Source organism: Dermochelys coriacea, chromosome 7, assembly GCF_009764565.3.
Source record: "Dermochelys coriacea isolate rDerCor1 chromosome 7, rDerCor1.pri.v4, whole genome shotgun sequence".
Classification (NCBI taxonomy): domain Eukaryota; kingdom Metazoa; phylum Chordata; order Testudines; family Dermochelyidae; genus Dermochelys; species Dermochelys coriacea.
The window spans coordinates 40,401,369-40,427,468 of NC_050074.1; the positions used below are offsets into that span (position 1 = coordinate 40,401,369).

The window sequence follows — 26,100 nt, forward strand, 5'->3', positions numbered from 1 at the left end:
AACAAGCCACAACCTGCTTAGTATGAAAGGAGATTACCTTTATTCTGGCTGTTCTCCATATTCCCATCCTGCATTTTGCCTATATGATGAAGAATTGTAACAGACAACAAAGAACAGACAATAAACAGTCATCACACTGACAGAACACCACAATGGGAATTTAAATAAAAAGGGCAGACGAAAATAATGAATGTGTTTCACATACACATTTATGATCAACAGGCATTATCATAATGTTTTTATTTAGATGCATAGTTGGACAAACTCAAAGAACTGCAAACAAGTCCAATATTCTAACAGCTAAAATAATCCCAGTCTTGTTTCCTTTATTGAAGTAAAAACAGTGGTGCATATATTTTGGAAAAATGAACTAACTTGGGGAAAAATATAATAAAACATTCAGTATGAGCTAAAACACAAATAGTATTCTCAAACTACAGTTTCATCCAAATATGGTTTAGTACATGGTTTTACAAATGAATGCTAAAAATTAATGCTATGATTTAATTTTGATAGAAACAAATTATAGTAGTATTTATAACACCAGGCTTCATTTTATAATTGACATATTGGAATTACATATTCTGGAAAGGTGATGTTACTCAGCCAGGAAATGTTTTACTCTCTGTAACTCTGAATGTGAACTGACTAATTCAGACACTTTGCCAGTCTAAATCATAACTGGCCAGTTTCAAGTTGCATACAAGTCTTGGAAATGGGAAGCCTTATGCATCTTCTACAGCGACATGACCATTTCTCATATGGAAAAGATCAACATTTGAGTCTATAAATGTTATACCAACATGATGAAATATATTCTCAACTTTTGTTGGCTGCTGAGTGTTCACAATGCTTAATATAAAAATTCCACTAAGGAATACAAGAGTAGTGAATACATTTTCATGGCACTTTTGGCCCATTCTTCATATTAAATAGATGGGGAGAGTCTGCCAAAAAAATAGCCATTAATTTTTGCTCCTTAGATATTATATTACAGCTGAAGTCAACACACAGGTGGACATCAAAGAAGCAGAAATTATGCTTCAACTAGTTTATTAACTAACTCTAGGTACTACTGGAACACATTATTGTTATAGTATAATTGGGTGGCTAAGAAATAGACTGTAGAGGATTACTATTTTAATCCATCTATTCCTGTCTTGTTTGTATTTTCAGTGATTTAGAGGTCAATAAATACTGGCTTCTGTTTACATAAAACTCAAAGAACAGAAAAGTCAACACAACTCCTGCATCAGAACTTTGCACTAACAGACTATGATTTCTGAGAAATTTAGAAAGAGATTAAAATACAGAATTATTGTGAGAGAAACAACACTGCTATGCTTTGATGTTCTTAGGACTCAGAAGGTCCATTGAAGCATAGCAGAGTACACCTACATTTTGGATTTACAATGTAATCACTCTCTCTCAGGTCAGTAATCCTTGCATTAATATTTTGTCTATATTTATGTTAAAACAAAGCAATTATTCCAAATGATATGCTATTCACATTAGTAGACATCAATATTCAGGTCTATGTTACCAGTTCTATTCCACAAACACCTTTTTTTTTGCCAGCAGCAAGAAACGTTTTTAAAATGCAGCAATTATTATTAATTCTGAAAGCACAATAATTTATAAGATCACTGAAATGTACATATGTTGTTCCGTTTATTTTGGCAATTTTTTAAATGATACAACAATCTTTATTCCCACAATCAAAACAATGCGAGTTGAATACATTTAAAATGAATATTTATGTTCAAAAGACCAATGCTTTTGATTAGACATGCTTCAATCAACTTTGAAAATTTTTTAAAGAGTCATTTTTTATCTGTATAAAGCTGCTCAAACATTTTTGAATAATCTAAAAATTACAGTAGTGCATTCTTAAATGTAGCATCTTACTGTCTAAAAAAGGTTTACTGCTACAGTGGCTTTTAATATATATGGCAAAAGACACTAAATATCCCTGGAGATGTTGATTTCTGACCTGAGAAAAAGCCGCCTTTGGAGTCAAAGTCTTAATTTATGGCAGATACAGTCTATTTCTTTTTTGATGGGTAAAACATTATTGAAAGATTTCTAAGAGCATAGTTAACATTTCCTCATGCCAAAAGAACATTAAGGCTTCCAAAAGTGGTATAAGTGACTAGAACCAAAATATGCTGCTTTTCTGGGTACGTCAAAGTACTTAATTCAACTATACATAAACTATTATTGTATACAGTGTTGATGTAGCTGCACTGGTCCCAGGATATTAGAGAGGATAGAAGAAGAGGTCTGAGTAAGCTCAAAAGCTTGTCTCTCTCACCAACAGAAGTTGGTCCAATAAAAGATGTTACCTCACTCACCTTGTTTCTCTATTACACACTATACCTATTGCATAAGGAGAAATACAGGAATTGCCACATTGGATCAAACCCAAGGTTAATCTAGTCTGACAACCTGTTTACGAAAGTGGCCTGTATAAGATGCTTACTATTCTTACTATTCATGTAGAATAAAAGACTAATCCTTTTTTGACTCATGCTAAATTCTTTGTTTCTAAATTATCATGTGGCAGTAAGTTCCAAAGCTTAGTTATGCATTGTATTAAAAAGTTGATTTTTATCTCTTTGATTTGTTGCCTGTGAATAACACTGTTTGACTTTTGTACCCTTGGCACTACAAAATAGTAAATCAAAGCATCTGATTGACCTCTTTAACATTCATTATTTTATATAATATTTTGCATTTATTCATTTATCTTCTATTCACATTCTAAATTAATCCTCTTCTACTCTCCTCACATGAAAGTTTTTAATGCCACTAATAATTTGCATTGCTCTCTCTATACCCCTCCTATTTCTACTAAATCCTTTTTAAGATGAGGTGAATAGAATTGACCACCATATTCTAGGTGAGTTCACTGATTCACATTATGGATTTTCTAGTAATATTCTCTATCACTTTCTTAATACAACCTAACATACTGTTGACTTTTTTGAACATTATTTCACATCAAGTTGATGTTTTCACTGAGATGGTCAATGATTACGTATGGGTCTTTTTCTTGATTAACTACAGTTAATTTAGGACATACCAATGTGTGAGAGAAGTGAGTACATCAAATTTCAAAATCAACTGATTAATAATTGCAGTATTTCTTGAATACTGTATTTAGTGAATACATTCAACTGGACTCCAATTTTTCATTCCATTGTGCATTACTTTGCATGCATCAATACTGGATTTAATCTGTCATCATGTTGACCATTCACCTAGTTTTATTGGGCTCTTTTGACGTATCGCCCAAGCCTTACTCCTGACTAACTAGACATTTTATCTCATACGCAAGTTTTACCCTCTTTTCAACATTGTTAGTGCATCAAACAAAAGATGTCCTAAGAACAGATTCTTGGGGTGTCCACTACCAATCTCCTTCCATTTTGAAAACTGCTAGTTTCATGAGAAAACTTTGCTCTTCTTTCTTGCTGTGATAACTTAGTTCCCTTAACTCCTTCTTGTGAGGAATTTTAATCAAAAGATAAATTATGTCTACTAGTTCTTCCCTTTCCACTATTCTGTTGACTCCCTCAGAATTCTAATAGACCAGAGAGGCACAGTTAGTTATGCTGTGCTTGCCTCTAACCATATCATAATCATCTAGGTATTCAATAACTTTACCTTCAGTTACTATTTCAACTAATTAAGGTAGTGAAAGTTCATTTAACTATCTGATCTAATGAAAAGAGAACTCTGCAGGGGATAAAAATATATGAACCAATCTATTACAAATAAAAATAAAAAAAGTCTGATCATGCCTCAAGGTCTAGCTACGTCATTTCCCAGGGTATCAGAATTCATGACTAGAGCCATTGCTGTCCATTAACAGGAGCATAATTGTTCAGTTTTTCAAAGAGAGCATATTTATTTGCTCTTAGTAACACTGCTAAAACTCAAAGGTTCCCAATGAGGCACAACCAATCTTCCTGAGTCAGAAACAGTGACAGCGTATTACTGAGAGTGAGAGAGAAATTTGAAGATTGCCCCACAAAATATATATCTCTGCAAAACAATGGCTGATACATGCATGTAGCAAGAAAATTTTTCAAGGCTATCCTAACACTGCAATTTTATCTAGTAACATATACACTCAAACCCAATGGTTAAATGGCAAATCAATATCAAAAGGTGCCCTACGGCACTGACTCTCCAAATGTATTCATATTGCAAATCACTTCTTAAGACTCAGGTAGACAATGTTCCCTTCCAACCTCCCAGTGCTGATTCTACTCCTTTCCTTCACATGATAGTTCATGTAACCAGCACAAGCAAGAAGAAAGAATTAAAATAAAGTTACTTTACTGTAATTGTGGTGATTGTTTTGTTATATCCAACTCAATATGATTCTGTGCTGTTTGTTTCCTGTTCTTTGTGGTGTTCATCAGAACCAAATTTCTCCTTCTTATGTGCATCACTGACTGCCCTAACCTCTCCAGGTAACGTCAAACTTCGGTTCCGTCTCAGGGGTCAGTACCACTGGCTTTCTGTGTTTTGTTGTTGTATGATTTTTGTCATCCATTACATTGTGTTGCCTTCACCTTTATTAAGATTTCTGTCCTTTGCAACATGACCTGGGCACTGTCACAGTCAAGCTTCTTGTTCCCTTTAAAAACAGTTACTTCATTCAAATCTAATTTAGACCAGTGTGGCAGGATAACTCAATACTATTGCTGGCATTAGGATATATAAATTATCACAAATAATTATAGGATTCCATAAGAGTGACCCGGAAACTGAATAGTAGGTGGCAAATGCTGTTTAAAAACTTTTTAGCAGAATCTATTCTAATTACGTTCTCCTCTGTTAGAATAGTCCCAGGAAATGTATGGTACACCATAATGATTTTTCAAACTATCATCTTGCACTGGAAATGAATTATTCCCTCATCCCCAAACCAATCTAATCCTACAGGTAAACAAGATCAGAGACATACAGCAAGTCAATATGTAGTCAAAAATATGATGGGGAAAGTGCTTGAACAGAATTACTGGTAGCTCTTTCCTGGTGCATAGTATCAGATGCAGTGGGTTAGCAAAATTGAGACTAATAGCAATGGAGTATCTCCAGTATCACAAAAATGAATAGTAACCTTTTCAGAATTCTTTTCTGCAATCACTGTCTAATTCAACTTCCCTACAACTCTGTAAATCCATTATATTAAGGAATTACAACTTATTTAATAGGAATCCCAGTGGTAAACACATACAAGCGTCCTGGGATTGTTTAACCTACTGTTAACTATGACAATGTTTTACCTGATGACATGTCTCCTTCAAACAAGTGTGATATTTAAGTATGAAAATATAAGATTAAAATAACATTAAGTCTCTGACCTGAGTTTCTCAAAAGCAAGGAAATCCTGAATTAAGAATAAGATAACCTTCTGTTAGGCAACCAGAATACAGCCACTCCCAAATTCCAAAAAGGCTACCAGTTATTCCTAACTGCATTCCCTGCAAATCTTTCCAAGTAACTGTCCAAGTACAAAACTCATTGTATTATGTTGGAAAATGACACATATAGCTGTGTTTACTCCTTCTGCTACCCACATGTAACTCTGATCAATCCTAAAGAAAACTATGCATGTTCATCAATGGAAAATGCATCTCATAGTTTCAACACAAGACATGCAGTAACAATCCTGCATTGTCACAGAAGTGCTAGACTGATTCTAGCAACTGAATTTTAATAAATGTTAGAAAGAACGGACAACTTAACTGCAATTGGGAAAACTGGAACAGTGTTCACTTATTCTGGGTGCTGCAGCTGACTTACTATATATTCTAACATTTATTCTGAGTACTGAGTTGTGGAGTAACTCTCATTTTCAGTCATATACTTCCCAATAGGATAGTATACTTCCAACAACAATTGGGGTTCTGAGCAATTATATTCAACTACACAAGACAATCACACATGTCTGTAAATGCTATGCTGCTGAACACACCGATACTCAGTGCCTGGCAGTATGCTGGCTGGGAGCATACAGACAGGGAGCTAGAGCAGCAGAGAATTCTAAGGAACTCAGGGTTACAGGACAATCAGTGACACAATCACTCACTGGTCCGAATTACACCCCAAATCGTTGCACTGGTTTCCTGACAGCTTGCCTGTCCAGCTTCATGGCAGCCTGCCTCCGTTCTCACCTGCCTGAATCCTGGCTCCCAAGCTTGAAGGTCCCCTGCAGCCTGGCTTCCAGAACTTGCAAGGATATGCAGCTCTGGGGAAGCCCACCAAGCTGACTGCCCCAGAATTGGAGTTCCATTCCTTTTCATGGAAAATATCAAGACATGTGGTTTTCTTTCCAAATCAGAATGAAAAAAAATTCAAAATCCTCTGCAAAATGGAATTAACTTTCTCCACCTAGTGTCAACTGACAGCTGGAGACCTAACCTTTAAGTAATTCTCTGGTTAATTCCCTGAAGATATAGGCCTCAAAATATAAACTAATCCTCATGTTACTTAATGTAAAAAAGAAAACATTATACCCAAACTGAAGATACTCAAGCAGTTGTAGCTATAACATTAACATGGTGGACTCCTTATTTAGAAAATGCTTTTAACATGCATTTGCCAAATCATGACTTGAGAACAGAGGGGGGAGAGCAATAAAAATTAAGCTATTTGGGTTCATCCATTTGAATGAGGAGGGAGAAAGGATTCCTCCTTGCTTTGCTTTTCCAGTCGTCCTTCCTCTGGACTTCCAGAGGTTCCCGTGGCTCTTAACAGATCTGCAAGAGGTCAGTAGTGTGTTTGGGGGTGAGAATGAGAGTATGTGTGGAGAAGGCATGGATCAAAATTTAGTTGGCACAGGCAAGGGAGAGGGCATAGAGAATGCTACTAGAGTGGGAGACAAAAGAATGAAAGAAGCAGGCAAGCAGTATGAGATAAAGTTAGGAGGGTCAACAGGAGAAAGGAGAATTAGATTAGTGGAAAATGGAAACACAGAAACAGCAGAATCAAGGTTATTTTTCTCCTCCTGCAGACCTTAAGAGCTATTGTTGCCCAGCAGTCCCATTTCTGAGCCTTAGAAAACTGATTGTGTCTCCTCCTTCCCACAGACCTTTAGTGGGCTTTTTTGCTCCACAGCCTTAGGAGGCTTGACAAGGTCCCTATCAGTAGCTGCCCCATTTTCCCCATCAACCCACTGGTCTAAAGCAAGATCCCAAGTAGGATCACTGGGAAGCTAGCAGTCTTATTTAGCTCTGTTGATGATCTAATTTTAATTAGCTGGGACAAACAAGTTTCGTAAGGTTTGCAGTCATTGTTGCTCCTCAAGACTTCGTAACAAATACTTTGACATTTCAAAATGCATTTTAAAATATATAAAGAAAACTGTCCTAATAAATTACTTTCTGCACAACTTTCATGTTTAGGGTTTTTTGCTTGTTTGTGTTTTCCCCTCTTTTAATATAGACTGGCAAAAGCAAGATACTAAAATTTCATATTTAAAACCTTTTAATAAAAAGTCCATCTGTCTATCTACACTGTTCTGTATTTAAAAATATTAATGCATGCATCCATAAAAACAAATAGCAAACAATTATTCAGGTTCAGTTGCTAACTACTGAAAAGTAGAAAAACGGTTGGAATTTATAGATATAGTTTCTTAACCTGCTATACAGTTGGAAAAAGCATGCTATGGCAACTGTTTATTCAAATAAGTCACTACAAATCCAACCAAGGAAAACACATATTTTTGTTTTGAAATTACATTGACAACTGAATAATTATTGGTGTGCCTCAGCCTGCTTTTTGGAATGTGTTGATTTACAGTTACTGTACAAGAGCATTTCCTGTAAGAGTGTTACACTATATTTGTTAGACAATCTAATATTCACTACTGAGCGTGCATTAGATATATATTCATGTTTCTTGAAACTGCTCTTTTATACATATCCTGATTATCCAGTCCTAACTGAGGTCTTGTAATGTTTAACTTTCTTGCTTTAAAACTTCATTTTCTCTTAATTAAAAAAAAATGTGGTACATTGTAACTACTCTTGAAAAATGAAATTACCATTGCCACAGTCTTGAAAAAGGCATAGTCGTAGTACAGACAGGAGCCAAAACCTTAGAAATTATCCTAGCCAGCCTCACCCAAAACATTCTAATCCTAACCTGAGACACACAGCACTACTTTTCAGATCTCCAGCTTACCTTAATATGCACACTACAATGGCTTCTGAAAAGCACAGAATCTACTTATATCACAAATATGACGAATAATTATGAGAAATAGTATTTACATTCCACCATGTTATTGGTTCTGTAAAATAGTGCAAAGTTATAAGGAACAGATTCTACTGCACAAAAAGTGATTAAGATTGAAAAATGTAAATGACCATCAAAAATAAAAGCTATTCCAAAAGCCTAAACTAGTATCTACCCATTCCCTTCAATACTGTAATTAGACTACCAGAACAGGTATTACTAAAGTATTAGCATGCTAAGAAATGGGGTCAAGAAGCTGTACTAAGTTAAAGTCAAAACTGATATAATAGTATTTTACTGTACACAAATGCAGCCCTTTAAACAATTTATGCTGAAGGGCACAAACTGGCATAAAGTATTCCTCTTTTCAATCATAATCTCTGTCAAAAGGGTGCTATGAATAGTGCTTAGTTAAAAGATGCCACCAAAGTGCTACATGTTGCATTTGAGCCAGATTCCTGACCCCAGTACTATTTCCAAAAGCTACATTGAGACTATGAATGCTTATGAGAGTGCCACTTGGAACAGTAGAATAAATTTATAATAGTGCTCGGTTTCAAATCTCTGTTAAAAAGCATGTAAAGAGGAGTTTGACATTAAAAATTTTAAGAAAAGACAACTTCTTATAAAACTTTGGAAGCAGGACATATTTGAAAAGTATACTTAATCACCATTTTTAATTAATGGTAAAAGAAATATCAAAATTCCTACTTGTTCCTCTCCCATTCTTAGTTCAGCTTGAAGAAAAGATGTAAATTGCCTGTGAGACACAAAATTGTTGTGGCATCTCTTATAAGCTGCTATAAAGTACATGGAGTAGGAGCTCTCACAGGGTAATCACATGCACATACAACATCTGTGCAGTTCATAAGAGGAAGAGAAAAGCTTATATAGTCAGGAGAGAAATCCATCAAATAAAACAAGCTAGGTGTTCTTGACGTACCATTGACTAAGCTGGCATTTGCATTATCAGTGGCATTTGCACCTGCTGCACCATCTGTAGCTGAAGGAGGGTGGGAGGAGGGATGGGAAGAATCTACTGAGTAATAATGGATAAAAAAGAATGATAAATAATAATATGAACAAATTTACATGACACAAACAATAACATTTATGGACTAGTGTGACTTTGTTTTCTCCAAAAAAAGATTTGTTTTAAATTAAGCAACATAAAGGCTGAAAATGAATGTCATTACAAAGATGTTACCAAAGTCAGAAACCACCCCCCCCATACATGGAATATTTAAAAAAAGAAGAAATATGAAAGACACATTTAACAAAGTTAACAGAGTTGGTGAGAACTGTCTATACACAGTACTATGTATTACCATACCTCTGCTCCTTTATGCAGATATTTTATTTGCTTTATTTGCAAAAAAATTGAATTTAAATAGGCTAAAATATAATTTGGCTTGAATAAGTGCATTTATAAAACCTGTCAATATTTTTCAAAATGTACAATATATTGCTACTAAGACAACTAGTACAGAGGTTCTCAAACTGTGTTCCGTGGACCACCAGTGGTCCGTGAGCTCCATTCAGATAGTCTGCGGCTAGCTACCTCTAAGGTATGCACCCGGGCAGCCGCACACAAGAGAAAGAAGGGCCACCCACCTAATTAGTGTAGTGCAGCTGTGGCTCCACTACTTAGGTGCCTGGACCCTGGAGAAGACGGACATGTAAGGTGAGGTGGTGGCCTTGGGGGGAATAGGGGGTAGGTGGGTGGGGGCAGTGGGGTGAGAAGAGGGGGTGGGGAGAATTTGGGATGTGTAGGGCTGCAGGGGCCAGAGAAAGAGGCGACTTTCCCCACCTCCAGGGCTGCAGCTGCCGCAGAGACAGCCCTCCTTCCCAGTCTCAGCTCTGTGGCGGGGGAGAGACCCTCCTCCTTCCCAGCCCCAGCTCAGGGGCTGCTGCGGTGGGGGAGAAAGTGAGAGACCCCCTCCTTCCCAAAGCCAACTCAGGGGCTGTCGTGGCAGGTAAAGAGGGCACATCCATTGCATTAGAAAGGTAAGACTACGGATATTAAAATATAAGTTGTGTGCTTTTATTTGTAGAACAAAAAACATTAGTTATTATTAAGTGGGTTTTTTTCATAACGCTTTTATCCAAAGCGCTTCACAATAGTTAGTTAATGGTACAAACAGCATTTGGAAAGATCATTAAGTGGTCTGCCAAGACTCTCAGCAATTTTCAAATGGTCCATGAAAAAAAAAGTTTGAGAACCACTGAACTAGTGCACACTATACATAGGTCCAAAAGTTATGCGACGATAACACATTTAATATGCTTCACTGATTTCAATTAGATTACATTTTTCAACAGTACATATAGATATTTTGGGAAATTACAAAATACAGCAACTTGCCAAATTTGGTCCCTGCATTTTTCAATTTCATCTATGATAAAAATGAATATAATAGAAAATAAAATCCCAGTTTAGATTTCAGCAATCTTCCTTATTTTAGGGGAACTGGTCAGACAAGAGGTTCCTTCATAAAAGGAGGAGAAAAAGTTCCCTAAAGGTTTTGTTTATTATTATTAATGCTCATTTGCACTAGAGTTGAGAGAACAATTCATAATGAATAACTGATTCAATGAATTTCGCTTTGCTTTCTGTTGGCTAATTGTTCACAACAGAAAACAACTTTCACATTTACTCCTTTTTGAAACAAATGAAATTCTTTAATGACTGATGCTTGGCCCCCAATTGATAATTTCACGCAGGTTAGTTATTCAACTTAATGTGAACAACAGTGTTGTGGATGGACCTCGTGCAAAATAAACACAATAAAATACAGAATTTGAAATTCACCATATAGTACATACATGCAAATTTAAAATTGCACATTTGATTATAATACTCATAATTCATAACTGATTACTTACATTTATTTTCTCTGAAGTTGGATACTTACATTAACCAGCACAGCAATTAAACTGTACATTTAAAAATTCAATATACAATAATTTACTTTTCAGGAATAATTGAGCATCCAAGCTTAAAATTATGATTTGCTGCACTGCTAATGCTTGAGCACTCAAATGTTTGCTGAAAATAAGCATGAAAGGGTCTCAAATGAAGTCAATTGAAATCAACTTTTGAATTTGAACAGAATATTCAAGGATATTTTTCCAGCCCTGATTTTTTCAGCCCTGATTTGCACCATAATCTCTCAGATGGCAGCAGCTAAAAAGCCTCATTGTTCTAGCTGATCTGATAGATTTCTTACTCTACCTGGAAGCCGATGTCCATTCTCCTTTTTCATACCTGCATGATGATTTTTACAAAATGTTAATGAAGAATAAAAGCCCACAACTAGAGAAAACTGACATGTAAACACACAGTTGGTAGGATTTCAGAAGACTGCAGGTTTATATAAAGGGAACATATATTTTGGGGGAATAAGGCCCTGATCCTTACACGTTGCTCTACGCAGGCAGATTCCTGCACCCACACAATGGTGCTTGCAAGAGAAGAGCCTGAATTTTGAAAGCATTTGGTTGATGTTATAGTTGCGTGGTTCCAATTAGAGTTAATGTGTGTTATATGAAATTCTTGTGCATTGCTCTGAAAAGCCCTACCCCCTCAGTGTTTCTTTAGAATCACCACTTGTTCTATTAATCTGCCATGGCAGATTTGCTTCTTTTTCTTTAAAGACTACAAACAATAGAGCTTTGGATATACACCAATATACAGACACCAAGAAAGAAGATATACAGAGGGGGTTCTCCCTGGTCCAAAGCAGACACTCATTGCAGACAAGCTATGTTAGCTTGAAACAAATGTTGAAGTTTTAACATCCTGCTCACCCTGCTGATACAGACTGTCAAAACAGAAACTGTTGGTACTGTAAAAGCCTGATTTTGTTCCCCCAGTTTTCAATGAGAGCAGGATTGGGCCCTAAAAAGGTGGTAAAAGAACATAATGGAATAAAATAGTCTACCTTGGGAAACTGCAAATGTTTTCTCTTTAATGCTCTTAGCCTTTATTATGAGTAGTGGTTATTGTGTACTTCTATTTGGAGGTTATGTGGTACAAAGAATAGGTTTTCTTGTAGTGGCATTGAGTGCAATCACTTAAGCCTTCCCAACAGTCCATTCTGCCACTCTTCATAAAAATATTAGAGGGCTGATGTTAGTAAATGAGGAATTTCAGGCCCCAAAATCCATCTAAGTCTACTCTTTGTGTCTTCAGCCTCAAATATAAAAACATGCAATGCAGGAGAAAGATAAATGATATGCCAAAGGAACATGTAGCTCAAGTAAAATCATTAGGTGAAGTTATAATTGCTTTTTTATTACTGACAAGTTATGCATTTTTAGAAAATGTCACATTTTATGTTTCTTATCCCTTAAACACAACTGAATGCTTGAGGAGGATAGTTTTAAAAAAGTCCCTTTTACACTCAGGCCAGAAATGCAGCAACCAGACTTGAACAGATTACACTGACGACTGTGTGTGTATGTAAACCTGGACAAAAAAAGACAGTAAACCAATTTTCTGCTTAGTGTGTAGCCAATAAGCTTAGTAAGTTCTTCTGACTTTATCCTGCAATAAGATCAAGATCTAAAGAGATTGCTTGATTTGACTACCTGGCACTTGTAGTTAAATCGTAACCCTCATTCAACACTTGCTGCCGCTTAGACTAGTTTTCTTCCAATACTTCCTAACCTAACCTGTCAATCTTAGAAAATAAAAAGGTGTCTGTGAACAAAGTGTACTTAAGATAGTCTATAATAAGAACTACAAAGACAGGCACTCACCATTTACATCACCAAAAAGGCACAATTTTTCCTCATTTCATTTTTCAAACTTAAATAAGGGTGCTGTTTCTATGTCTGACTTATTGAAGACTAATATTATGTAAAGGTGCAAAATTGATGTGAGTGTAGATTTATGTGCAAACATAAAATGTTGTGATGGAATATCTGCCTTTATTTTACCATTCATTTGATCACACACTACAGTCTGCAACTTAAAATGAAAAAACTTTTAATCATGACTTACATATTAGTAATATATAGCTCTTTCTGTATTCCCTCACATATGTAATGACAAAAAATATACATGAAGACAGTACTTTAGATACTTTTAGTGCTTTGCCGATAAAGGGCCTACAAGAATAATTTGAGACCACTGAGATGTGCTATGAGGAGGTTACCTTTCTTATCTTTCTTTTCCTCCTCTTCTCCACCAGCCCCTAACAGAGTAAATATGATGCCTGTCTGAGAATTCACTCCCACAGCGGTTACGAGCATTCGCCCAGAGCCCTCCATGACATGGGTACCTGAAATGAGAGGATAAAAGAGAAATTAACATTTTTGCTAATACTTCATACAAATACTTCCTGAATGTATTTTTTAAAGACTACTACCAGGGTAGACAGTGGGTCAGATTCTGACCTCAGTTCCACTAGTTTAAATCCAGAGTGCCTCCAGTCATGTCACATGCCAGAGAAACAAGCCCAACCACTGCATAAACAATAAAAGGTACTTGATTACAAATCCAAGGGTGCCTGTGTATCGATTAAATAGATGAAGTTTATTTTAAAACTTGACTTCTGCCGTCAACTTGAAATTGATGCAATTTTTAAAGGTAAAAGTAACTTCAGATATTACACTTGCATCCAAGCCAATTATTGTGATTTTAACATACATTTTTTTTTCTGTTTTTGCAAATGTTTTTTTCCTGTTTTGTGTGAAAGACACACACAAAATAAAGGGGAAAATGGAGCACATAGGAAAAGCAGCAAAAGTTATTATACACCAACGTCAAATTCAGAAGCAAAATTTAAAATAAGGAAAATTTCTCATCTTTCAGTTACAGTAATCTCAGTTGTTACTTGTAATAAAATATTTTCAGACAAGTATGATTTTGAAGTTGATCACACACCTTTAAATATAGTGAAAAAAGTTGTGAACTGTTGCACAGCTAATTGTGTTTATCAAATTATGATTCATGGGAATATAAGAAAATGAACTGTTTATTGAGATAATCCCATGTTCCCAACACTAAAGAAGTCAAGACTCAGACATATTTTCCTGGGATTACTAACTGAAGGATAATGTTTTTCAGAGGACAAAGAGAAGTCTGCACCCATATGAAGATGATTCAGTCTGAAAAGAATTTTTTGAACAAATTAAACTGATAACAAGGGAGTTTTTCCTGAAAGGGATAATCTATTTAGTTAACATTTAACTGATAATATGCTAACTATGGAACCAAATCCTTTTTGAAAAAATCTTCTGTGTTTTACTGTCTAGAGATTGCCTGTTTTCAGTACTTATAGCCAAACACTTGGCCCACGTAGACATATCAAATGAGGGATCTACATCACAGAAATCTATCATGCCTGTCTACATGGTGTGTTAGTTTGCACCAGCGGGGTGTACATTAAGCTGGCCCACGTGGATGCCCAGGTATGCACTAAAAATTCCCTAGTGTGCAGTACTGTAGTCTCATTTCAAACAGTACTACTTTAATGCAAACTAGGGAATGTTTTAATGTGTGCCAGCAGGTGCCACGAGGGCCAGTTAGCCAAAGTACCATGCAGACAAGCCCTAAATCAAAGGTTTTAACTTTTTCACAGGGTAAGCCACATCTTGAGAAGCTGTCTCAGGAACTTCCCTCCCTACCTGTGTGCAATTACACAGACCACTTTCCTTTCCATTTGTGATTATGTAATATTCTGATAATGGCAACTACAAGAATTGCTTAAGTGAAAAAGTAATATTGGGAATTTATTTAATGCATTTTTTGCTGCATTTTAATTCCATATACTGGAAATCAAAAAGAGAGAGAGCACCCTGTGACAAATTGGAGGACTGGGCACCAGAGACCATAGTCTAAGAATCTTTACCAGAAATTAACTCAGTATTATATGCAACTAAAACTGTAAGCTTCTTAGGAACATTTCTAGATATACAGCAGAGGAAGTGGGATGCTAGTCATTTTGAGAAGGAAGAAAATGCACAAACAGGGTAGAACTTTTTGGAAAGAGTTACAAGTAGCCCACTTCCCCAATTTGGGGGAGTGGGAGGGGGAAGAGGGTCAGTATTTTAAAAATAGAGAATTTGCAACAAAGTTTGCTCTAGACAGTTTTATATTGAAAACTCTCATAAAGGTTTTTTAAGAAAAGAACAAGCTTGTGCGATATTGTACTTTTAAGGCAATTTAATACAAAGAATATGAAAAAATGCTGGTCGGTCAACAAAAGATAAGAGCAAATGAGCAAAGGACAGTGCCAAAACTTTGACATGCTGTGACTTAATTTAGTGGTGAAGCCCTAATCTAAAGTCTTTAATAGTCAGATAATGATTGGATAAAGGGTTGAAAGACCAGACAAAGCTGATACTGATTTACCCTCTATCTGTTCATAACCCAAATAGTGAAAGCTAAAGAGTAGGTTGTTGCCTGTACTTTTTTAGCTTTTCCTTTATGAATGCTGAAATATTTAGAAAACAGATGCAAAAAAGGTTGGAGGGTCACGACCCTAAATGTTTTGTATGTCATTGTCCGTTTAGTATGCAGTGCTACAGCTGTGTGGGTCCCAGGATATCAGAGAGAAAATGCGGGTGAAGTAATAAGAATATTACCTCATCCACATATCTATTACCTCACCCACTAAACTACCCTTATATTTAGAACATCTTTCCTCATATCTAACTTAAATCTCTTGCTTCATTACTTCTTGTCCTGCCTTCAGTGGTCATGGAGAATAATTGATCACTCTTTATAACTGCCCTTAACATACTGTCCATTTGTTATCAGGTCCCCCTCCCCTCAGTCTTCTTTCTCAAGATTAAATATACCCAGGTGTTTTAACTCTCTCTCATAAGTCAGGCTTTCTAAACTTTTTAACATTTTTATTCTCCTCTGGACACTCACCAATTTGTCCAGAACTTTCCGAAAGTGTAGTGCCAAGAACGGACACAGTACTCCAGTTAGGGTGAGCAAGTGTGAAAAATCGGGACGGGGGTGGGGGGTAATAGGAGCCTATATAAGAAAAAGACCCAAAAATTAGGACTGTCGCTATAAAATCGGGACATCTGGTCACCCTAACTCTAGTAATGAGCAGAGTGGGACAATTACCTTCTAAGTCGTACTCCGTTTAATACACCTCAGAACGATATTAGCCTTTTTCACAACTGAATCACATTGTTGATTCACATTCAGTTTGTGATTCACAATAACCTCCAGACCCTTTTCAGAAGTAATACCACCCAACCAGTTTTTCCCCATTTTTTAGCTCTGATTTGATTTTTCATCCCTAAGTGAAGCACTTTGCACTTATCTTTACTGAATTTCATCTTGCAGAAATTGGACCTATTCTCTAATTTGTCAAGATTGTTTGGAATTCTAATCCTGTCCTCCAAAGTGCTTGCGTGTGCTCACCATGGATGTGAAGTTAGCAACCCCAAACCAGGGAGTTGGGAAGGGGGAGGGAGCTACAACTTTGAGCCAACCTTAGAGGAAAGATCTCAAGGATCTGAGGTACTAGATTTGCCGGAAGTTGGTGCACAAGTGGGTGGACATACATCAAGGAACTGGCACTGTGCCATGGCAGATTAAATTTCTGGCTGTCCAGCCAGAGGAAGGCTGGGATGCTGCCCAAACTTATGTAACAGACAAACTTGAAATTAATAAATGTCCCCTATGTTTTCTGGTTGGTAGTCCAACCTATCTCCTGCTGCAACACTGTCCATTGTTCCTGTGAAGAATTTATCTGAGCTAGTGGTGATGTCCTTGTCCTTGTCCAGACTGTGCATGCCCTGTTGGTGTTTGCAAACTTGCAAAGAGACGTAATCCATTGCAACTCTTGCATCTTTTTCACATGTTGGGCATCCACTTGGCTTGCGCGGCTGCATATGTTGTTTTTGCAGGACTCCAACTGAGTTATGCGTGCCTTTCTGTCTCAGGTCTCTTTTCTGGTAGCATTCTGGATTCTCTATTATGTCTACAGCATCAAAGAACTGTCTACTCTCTATAAGTTTCATTCTGGACTGGTGATTTCCTTTGCTTGACAAATTCTAATTGCTTTATGAAGGGTTAATTTTTGGTCTTACAGTAGTCTCTCTGAGTTTTTTGTTCCAGATCCCAGCTGTGATCTGGTCTCTTATCAGGAACTCAGCCTCACAAAATTGCAAAGATGAGCTCTTCAGATTTAGATCAGTCACAAGTTCTTCTATGGTTTCACCTTCTTTGTGTATTTTCTCTTTAAAATAATTTCTTAGATGTTTCCTTTTTGGATGCAGTGCAGTACACCTCACATTTCTATAATACAGTTTCACAGTTAGCCTCCTCTGCCTGATTGAACTGAAAACTGTTAAACACAAGTGCTTCCGAACCAGCTATTGACAGTCACAAGGCTAACTTCCGACTCTGCCTTTCTGCTGGCACCCATTGCTTGCAGATACAGAGTAAAATACTGTTTAAACCTTTGCCAGTGTGCTCACTGCAACTTGATGTTCTGGGTCCTTGTCCAGCTGGCTGGAAGAACAGGAGTATTGACTCTTTAAACTTCCCCCCAGTACAGGTGGGTAGATGGGAGGGGGGCAACGTATACAAGGATGGGGCAGGGAAGAGCAGGAAGCAGCTGGGCCAAGTCTGGGGGGGGGAAGGAGGTCACTGCCCTTCCTGCAGATCAGAAGAGGTTGGGTATTTATATCCTATGCAGTCCCTGGAGAAGCCCCTTTTAACCTGGATCACAATGGCAGCACCCTCCACCCCAAACTCACAGATCTGAAAAAGAACTAGGTCCCCTCATGATCTGCTATGTGCATCCTACTAATTGCCCTTTTCATTGGAGGCTGGGAAGAAATTTTTCCCTCACCACTAGATTACGGAGGCTGGGTGGGGGTTTTTCACCTTCCCCACAGCAGGTCTGGGACTCAGTGGGGTGGGGTAGTGGGTTAGGTTATGTTGTCACAACAATTAAATTTGGGGGCAGATATCCAATGCGGGTAACAGTTTTGGAAGGGATACACTGATTGGATAAAATGGACTGGGAAAGGATTTGAAATAAAGCATCCCTTACAGGAGCTCAGTAAGTGGGGTTTGGGGCTCTGTGTCTAACACAGAAGGGAGCAAACCCTCCTTCTTCTATAGCCCCCTTTACCTCAACGAGGGGAAGGTGGGTGGATCCCAGCAACAAGATGGCTGGGATCAGGTTGGGGATAAATTAGAAACAATTAAAGAATGGTGATGACCTGCACAATGCAATTGCTAGGTAATTCCAGTTATTTAAAGTGAATAAAGTTGAAGCCGAATTACACCACATCCATTGACTCCTGTCTTTCTGCTGGCATGGCCAGACAATTGTCTTCCACATTTCCAGAGAGTTTCAGCACTGGTGGGGGCTTTTTACTGCTCCTTTTGTCCATTCAGGGTATCTGCTTAGTTCCTTTTCACTCTTGATACCATGTGGTGCTCAGTGCTAAAAGAATTAGCGAGATGTCTCTTTTGCTGTGGGTCTGGTTTCAACTGGCTGTGTATAACAAGAGTTTCATTCACAGTACCTCTTCCAGACTCTGTCTGGGAAACCAAGTCCTTAAAGGCACAGTCCCCAATGCCATATCATTAACACTGCTCCATATCTAAAAACAAAAGGAACTTCCATTGATGCCTGATCCATAGTTCTGAGAACTCCCCAGTGCAAGATTTTCTATTAAACAGAGAAGTGCCTACAACCACAGTAGAATACTGCTAGGAAAGCTCCTGAGTAGGCTCCATGGAGCCCCCCCCACACAGCAGCTGGCTGATGACCAATTGCAATATGAACCAATTGAGCTGGGCAGAGAGGGGGATATTTTTTTATTTTGCCACAGGGAATCCTGCTTGGTTTTCACAGCTGCCAAGCTCTAACAGCCATGGAAATATTCTTCCTCTGTTTTTCACCAAATTTCTGAACTGAGACCTGAGTCACGGTTCATTTTGATTCATTCTTTTGAAAATTGAGAAAACATCTGATTCGTCAATCCAGATCATTAAAAAATAAATATGTTGCACCACATCTTCTTAAGAACATAATTCTGTCCATCAGATAACATAGTGACAGAAACAAATATTCATCATTTCTCTCTTCATCCAGATTCATGGCCAGGAATAAAGAAGCTATTTTCTGCAGAAAACCAAGAACACGCCGAGACTTGTTTAAAGTAGTAAACCTGCAGCTGATAGCAATGCTTTTATAGGTTAAGATAATACTCCCATTTACAACCTGGCACTTAACCTTCCTCCCTTTGTTTTTGTTTTTTTTTTATATCAACACAAACAAGCTGCTAAGCACCTTCTTACATAGTCTCTATATAAACCCCAGTAGGCCCAAACCTTATTTTCCACTCCTTTGTTTTCTCCCACCAATTTACAACCCTCAAACACACCCACCACCAGCAGCCACATCTTTCTCTCCCACATTGATAAAATGAAAATAGAAACATAAAAGAATGCCAGTGCAGTGACAGCACATAGATCCTTAGGTGCTACATAATGAATAGAATTCAGTAAGTAGAAAAAAACATTGTAGAGTGGATATTTGAGAGAAAAGTAAGCTGACATTTTAGAAATTGATATCACTGGTGTCACAAGTTATTAGGTGACAGTGCTGTGATAACTACAGATGCTATACTGTCTCCATACAGTAATGTGTGTTTTGCAATCACTACAATTAATTTGTGCCACCAATGTCCCTTTGATTGGTTTGGCAAACAAAGCATAGTGGGAAGCTCTGTCAATAGCTTGCTGAGGCTGATTTGGGCATAAATATCTCATCAGAGCCCTAAGACCATTCCAGCAGACACAATACCAATTAAAATGTATTGATAGACAGACACGTTAAAAAAATTTCTTAGTGCACTGAAGATTGTTCATATTTGGAAATGCTGTTTGTCTTCAATACGATTTGATTCCCTCTAGGATATTTTGCTCTCTTTTAGGTTTCTCTCAGTCACATTCTAATTGGTATTCTAGTCTCTAAAATCCAGTCTTTGGTACATTGGGGGCTGGAACAACAAGGCACTCATTGGTACTTGGTCAATAACACCAGTGGTGAAATATGTTGAATATTGACTAACTTTGTCGAGACTGTGTCTGAACTGGAGAACCAAGCCAAGTTACCAACAAGTATTTTTGAAAATAGTTGTTGAAAGCTGCAGAACAACAGAGCACTCACAGTGAAATTGGTTCAGAACTATGTTCATTATGAAGGTTAGAAGAGAAAAGGGAAGATACAAAATTGGATTGAAAGCACATTTTCTGTCATTCAGAAATGGGAATGTCCCTGGACTCCATACAAACCTGATTTCCCCCCTAAACCTCCAGCATCTCCTTTGGTAGCTGTCTCTCCTCCCATCTTTTTGTTAGCATTCTTCAGACTGCTGCTCTCCACACAATCTCTCTGCACATTATCCCTGAGTAACCTCATCTGCTCTTACAAAGTCACATGTCTCTGTCAACAATTCACAAATCTGTTTCTTTATCATGACCTTCTCTGTGATTGCCCTGTCTTGTCTCTCTCAACTTTTGCCTGGCCGCACTATTGCTATCCCATCTCAACTTCACAAATACAGAGTGCCTCTCCATTTTGCCTCTCAACCCCTTCTCCACTGCTGTAGAGACAATCATCCTGCTTCTTCTCATCCAGTCTTGGAATCTCAGTATGATTGCACTCCTGTATCCTTCTTCCAAAATATCCAAGCTGCCTCCAAATCTCAGGGGCTCTGTTTTTCCACATCTCAAATCTGACCTTTCCTTTTTGCCTCTATGGCTAAAATCTTGTCGCTATCTTGATTATCTTCCAACATCCTCTAAACAAACATTGCTTCCCTCAGCCCACTCAAAACTATGCAACTACAATCCTCTTCCTGGCCCACCACTGGGACTGTGGCACTTCCCTATTTCAGAGCTCTCCACTGGATTCCTCTCAACTTCCACATCAAATTCAGACTTCTGATCCTCCCCTTTATGGAAGCTAGTGAGCTCTCCTTCCTCCTCCATCTGAGACAACAGGAGAGGGAACAAAGTTCAGTGGCCTTTTCCCTCTTGGAAAACGTGCTCTCAATCCAGTTTTCCATTTTCCCTTTTTCCCGTTTCAGTTCCACAATGAACACAATTCTGAACCCAGTTCTTTCCCAGAAGAATATACTACTCTATTTATTTGTATCCCAGTTGTGCTTGCAATGTGCTAGGTACTGTTCATGGGGTGAGCTGGGACATGAGTCGAATACCAGGTGAGACAGGTATGGAAGAAGAGAACCTGGGCCTCTGCTGGAGAGAAGATCTTGTGGATCTCTCTCTGCTTCTGAAACCCAGATGCCGGGAGGCAGAGGGGTCTTCCCTCTGCTTATGCACAGGAATGTAGTCCCTGTCTTGTAGTCTTCCTCCTGTTTCCTTTCCCAAGAGAATTTTCCCTTCCCAGTGGATGAGGCTTCCAGGCAACATTATATATTCATCCCTATGATTCTGGCGATGGGGCTCCCACACAATGGGACCCCTAGTGATGAGGTCTATTTTCCAATCCCACTACAAGCCTGGGGTCCCATAGTTATGATGTCCACAACAGAGGAGTTGTGGGGAAGGAGCTGCCCTGTCTCCCAGCTCATGAAGTAAAATATAAAGAGATAAGCTGTCTTCCTCTCATTCAGTGTCTCTGTGCACTGGTTTAGCTTCACCCCATGAAAAGGATAAGGTCCCAGCTAAGGGCGATCTCTTCTCTCCCACTCAGTTAGGGGGAAAGGAGGAATCCACCTCTGGTTTTCTCCAGTGAAAATGGGAAGTTGCACAAAATTAGCTGAATGTTTAAAGTGAGGGTGAACTAATGGCACTGAAGCCGACAGAATTTGGGAGGGAAAATCATCAACCTAGAGGTGTGTCAGAGGAAGCGAGCAAGAAACATCAATCACTGACAACTGAGCTGTTGAGCCTCATCCTTTGAGATGATGGGTGAAAATGAAATGGACATAAAAATATGAACAGATGGATAACCTCTGACTCAACCCAGATTAACATTTCTTACAAGTAAAGTATTCAAAATTGGCTACAGTAAGCAGTGTCTTTATCATTACTATTGGGCTCAGAGTCTAACTGAATGCTAAGTGAGCCAAGAAAAAAATTGGTTTCAGAGTAGCAGCCGTGTTAGTCTGAATTCGCAAAAAGAAAAGGAGTACTTGTGGCAACTTAGAGACTAACAAATTTATTAGAGCATAAGCTTTCGTGAGCTACAGCTCACTTCATCGGATGCATTGCTCTCCTCTGTTTTTTCCACCAAATGCATCCGATGAAGTGAGCTGTAGCTCACGAAAGCTTATGCTCTAATAAATTTGTTAGTCTCTAAGGTGCCACAAGTACTCCTTTTCTTTTTAAGAAAAAATTGCTATTTTTGCCAGTATTAGCCTCAGCTTACTTTGCAGATCCCAGTGCATGGTTTTCCCATATACCTGTAAAAGTTGCACAAAGGAAACACTCTTGTACAGGTATAAAGGAAAAGTGAGATTACCTGGGCAGACCTGACCCACTTTGGGATGATGAAGAAAGGCTCAAACTATCCACAAACTATGCAGGAGTAGCTCAGAAATAAAGCAGGATCACTATGCCCTTTCCTGGATATCGTGTTGATATTTATGGTAGCCTTAATGTGATTTTTTGCACCAGCCTTTTTAGACACACTTATACATCCTGTTTTGTCATATGGCATGCAAAGAAGGGCATCCAAGCAAAGTAAACTGCACCTCTGTTCCCTCCCTCATCTTCTCAAGGGTGTCACTTTAAGTCTCAAGCCTCTAAATGTCCATGGACTAGAACCCACCTTCCTCTCCCTCCAGACTAGAATTTTAGGGTTGCAGTCTTGTGCTTGTCCCAGCAGGTCTGATTTTAGTCCAGCTCCTACAGATCTGTTCTCTCAGGGGCCTCTGACAGCATTTGCCAGTGATCAGCCAGCTTTCACAAAGTACAGTACATTTATTTAGGACAAAAGCACTACAGAGAAAAAATATTATAAAACAACAAACAGTCTACATGTACGCTAAACTTGCTAGGTGTCACCCATCTTCCACATGGAGCCTCTGGTAGCTTTCAAAGTCCTTCCAACCCTTCCAGCAGAGATTTTCCCTCTTGGTTAAACACTCGTGTACATTTGGGGGGTCATGTGAGGGACCCTGACTCAGTTCAAGCTGACCCTTTTTTGCCCAGTTCTAAAACTAATCAATGCCCCTTTCCTCAGGGGAAAGCTTCAAAAGCTGGGTATCTGCACTGCCGGTACTGGGACTTTGCATTACTCACTCCTGAGTCATTCCAGATTTCACACAAAACCCACCCAGCAAGCCAGGAACAAAAAGATGCATATTACACTTATTGATGCAAAAGTCCATGAATATTCTATGCGCTTATGGTATCTTGTACATCTTGATACAATTGTCTGACATTTTCCATGCTTCCAAGGTCACACATCTGTCATATCTCCCCAGTGGAAGAGAAAGAGGTTAATCCCCTTCACCCAGATAGGAAACAATAGAATGCAAGGGGGAAACTGAGTCACACATTATTTCATAAATAAATCAAAAATTTCCTAGTTCTCCACACTAGTATTTCAAAAGAAATTGCTTCTAAGGAAAGCCAGGGGTTTCTCCTTGAGGTGAACTGCCTCAGGAACTGGGATCTGTCAGCATACATTGTGTGGTCAAAAAATACAGCAAATAAGAAGGCATTGTGCTATACTGAAAGTATGAAAGTTCTTAAAAAACATTCCAACTTCTATCAATATTGTTGCATTTAACCTATCCTACCAGTTAGCACAGGCATTATCCTCAAAGTGGAAGTTTTCTGAACAAATCTATATTGGTTCCTCCCCCCGCCACCAATTACACACAGTGTATAATAAATCTATGGCAACTACCATTTCCAATATAATGTGCAGACACTATTTTTCAATGTCATTCTGATGCAAAGTTCAAGAGAGTAGCTTCAAAAATGGGCAATATATATCAACAGCTAAGTTAAGCAGAAAAGAATAGCAGCAGTGCAACTTTCTTCCAATTTCCATATACATCCATCACATGTATGGCTATGAAAACAAGAGTTTTCAGAGGGATCAGAATTCTGGAGCTACCCTGTGTACCCAATAATTCATTAAACCAGTAAAAAGAAAGTAAATGTACATATGGTATAGAAGATACTTGACACTATATAGAAACCAAAATGTTCATTAAATAGATGAGCAAACCAATTCAATGAAGCTATATCTCCAGGAAATGCTGTATATGATCATTTAAACAACTGGACAGTGTCACAGAATAAATATAGTCAAAATAATTTTAGCTTCTAAATATCTCTTGAAATGAGGTAAACAGAAGACAGAAAAAAGGTGAGACTACATCTGACCAAAAAAGCTGACAATAAAGAACATTCAAGTGGATAACAACAACAAAAACCCTATTGATCAAAGCCCAGTCCTTTCAACTAAAATAGAATCACTGCCTGAATGTTCTTAATTCCACACTTCAAAAGAGATTGACTTGCAGACAGTGTGTGAACAAAAGCCATTCATTTTGTGTCAGTCACTGAAATGCTCTTAACTGATTAGTGTTACCCCCTTCACCATCCTCTGGTGGCTCCCCCACTCTCCTATCCCATTCTTGATTACAATTGCCCCTCTCTTTACCTGCTGGCTAGTGATGCCTTTCCCTAATGGGTCACAGTAACAGGGTTGCACTCATCTTTTGCGAGCGCCCCCTAGCCAAGTGTATGTCTCTCTCTACCTGTTTTTGTAGTGGGTCTTTGCTGACTTAGCCCTCCGGCCAAGTCATACATAATCCGTCTGAGATAAAAGCAAAGCAAACCCCTTTCAGGGTACAAGTCCAACAGGGACCTCTCAGTGCCCTCTGTAACATCTCTCTCAGTTTGTCCCTGATCCAGAATAGAGCAGGGCCCCAGGGCTCCTTCTCTGGAGGCAATGTCTTTGCCCTCTCAGGGCCTTTCTGGCCCCAGCTATTCAGCTGGGCCACTAAAAGAGTTTAGTTAAACCTTCTGGGGTCCTCAATGTCCAGGCCACTCCCCCCAGTGACTAATGGGAGGTTGCCCCAGGCCTGCCTCTACTCCAGGTCCCAGCCCAGGGACCCTTTAGATAGCAGCCGTCCACCATGTCCCTTTAAATAAACTGTATTGCTGCTACAATTTCCTGGGTCATTTTCCCATGGCTCCAGCTCATTCTTCACCCTTACCTCAGGGCCTTGTCCTGTTGAAGTCCCAGCAGCCAGCCCAGAGACCCATCCTTTCTCCTCCAGCTCTAGCAAGGAACTGCTCTGTCTGTGCAGCTCTTAGTCTACTAGCCTACTGGGCTCTGATTGGCTGCTTCCTACTCAGGCAGCTTGGAGGACTACTCTACTGCCTTTTTCTGGGGCAGTGTTTGGCAGGGCCACAAAGCCATAATCGGGAATCAGGGGACTCAGGGTCTAGTCCACCCCATCACAGTCACTTAAAAGTCCTGGGGTACACCTAGAACTAACATGATGACGTCAAGAAAAGAAATTCTGTGTTTAGATCTAAAGAGCGTGTTAGATTAATAGATAATCAATTGTATGAATCCTTGAGGTCCTTTTATAAGTTTACTAGAGCAACTTGAATAAACTAGGCACAAACATACTGTACTATATATTAAAGCCTTTACTGAGCTAACCTTTTTGTCAGAGAATTATTGGCTGACATCAAAGTGATGCAGTGAGTAGTTTCCCCATGGTAACACAGTAAATTAGTCTTGGTTTTACATAAGACTGTGAAGCATTAGCCCTCTTCCAAAATCTGCCTCTTATAAAGACTATTACAAATAGAAAGGAATATTTACAATTCAT

At 38.5% G+C, this 26,100-nt stretch overlaps 1 protein-coding gene across 9 annotated transcripts in view; it reads right to left on the reverse strand.

Annotated features, from left to right (window-relative positions):
- The window catches only part of ATP2B2 (ATPase plasma membrane Ca2+ transporting 2), a 757,867-nt gene that overhangs the window by 139,818 nt on the left and 591,949 nt on the right, over positions 1–26,100 (reverse strand). For 4 of the 9 annotated variants that reach the window (XM_043518690.1, XM_038410882.2, XM_043518695.1 and 1 more), the window contains exons 7-9: positions 13,425–13,550; positions 9,206–9,298; positions 38–79 (exon numbers count right to left, since the gene is read on the reverse strand). In XM_043518690.1, the coding sequence (XP_043374625.1) occupies positions 38–79; positions 9,206–9,298; positions 13,425–13,550 (261 nt within the window). The remainder of the gene's footprint in view (positions 1–37; positions 80–9,205; positions 9,299–13,424; positions 13,551–26,100) is intronic. The other 5 variants (XM_038410886.2, XM_038410885.2, XM_043518693.1 and 2 more) reach the window with 2 other exon arrangements.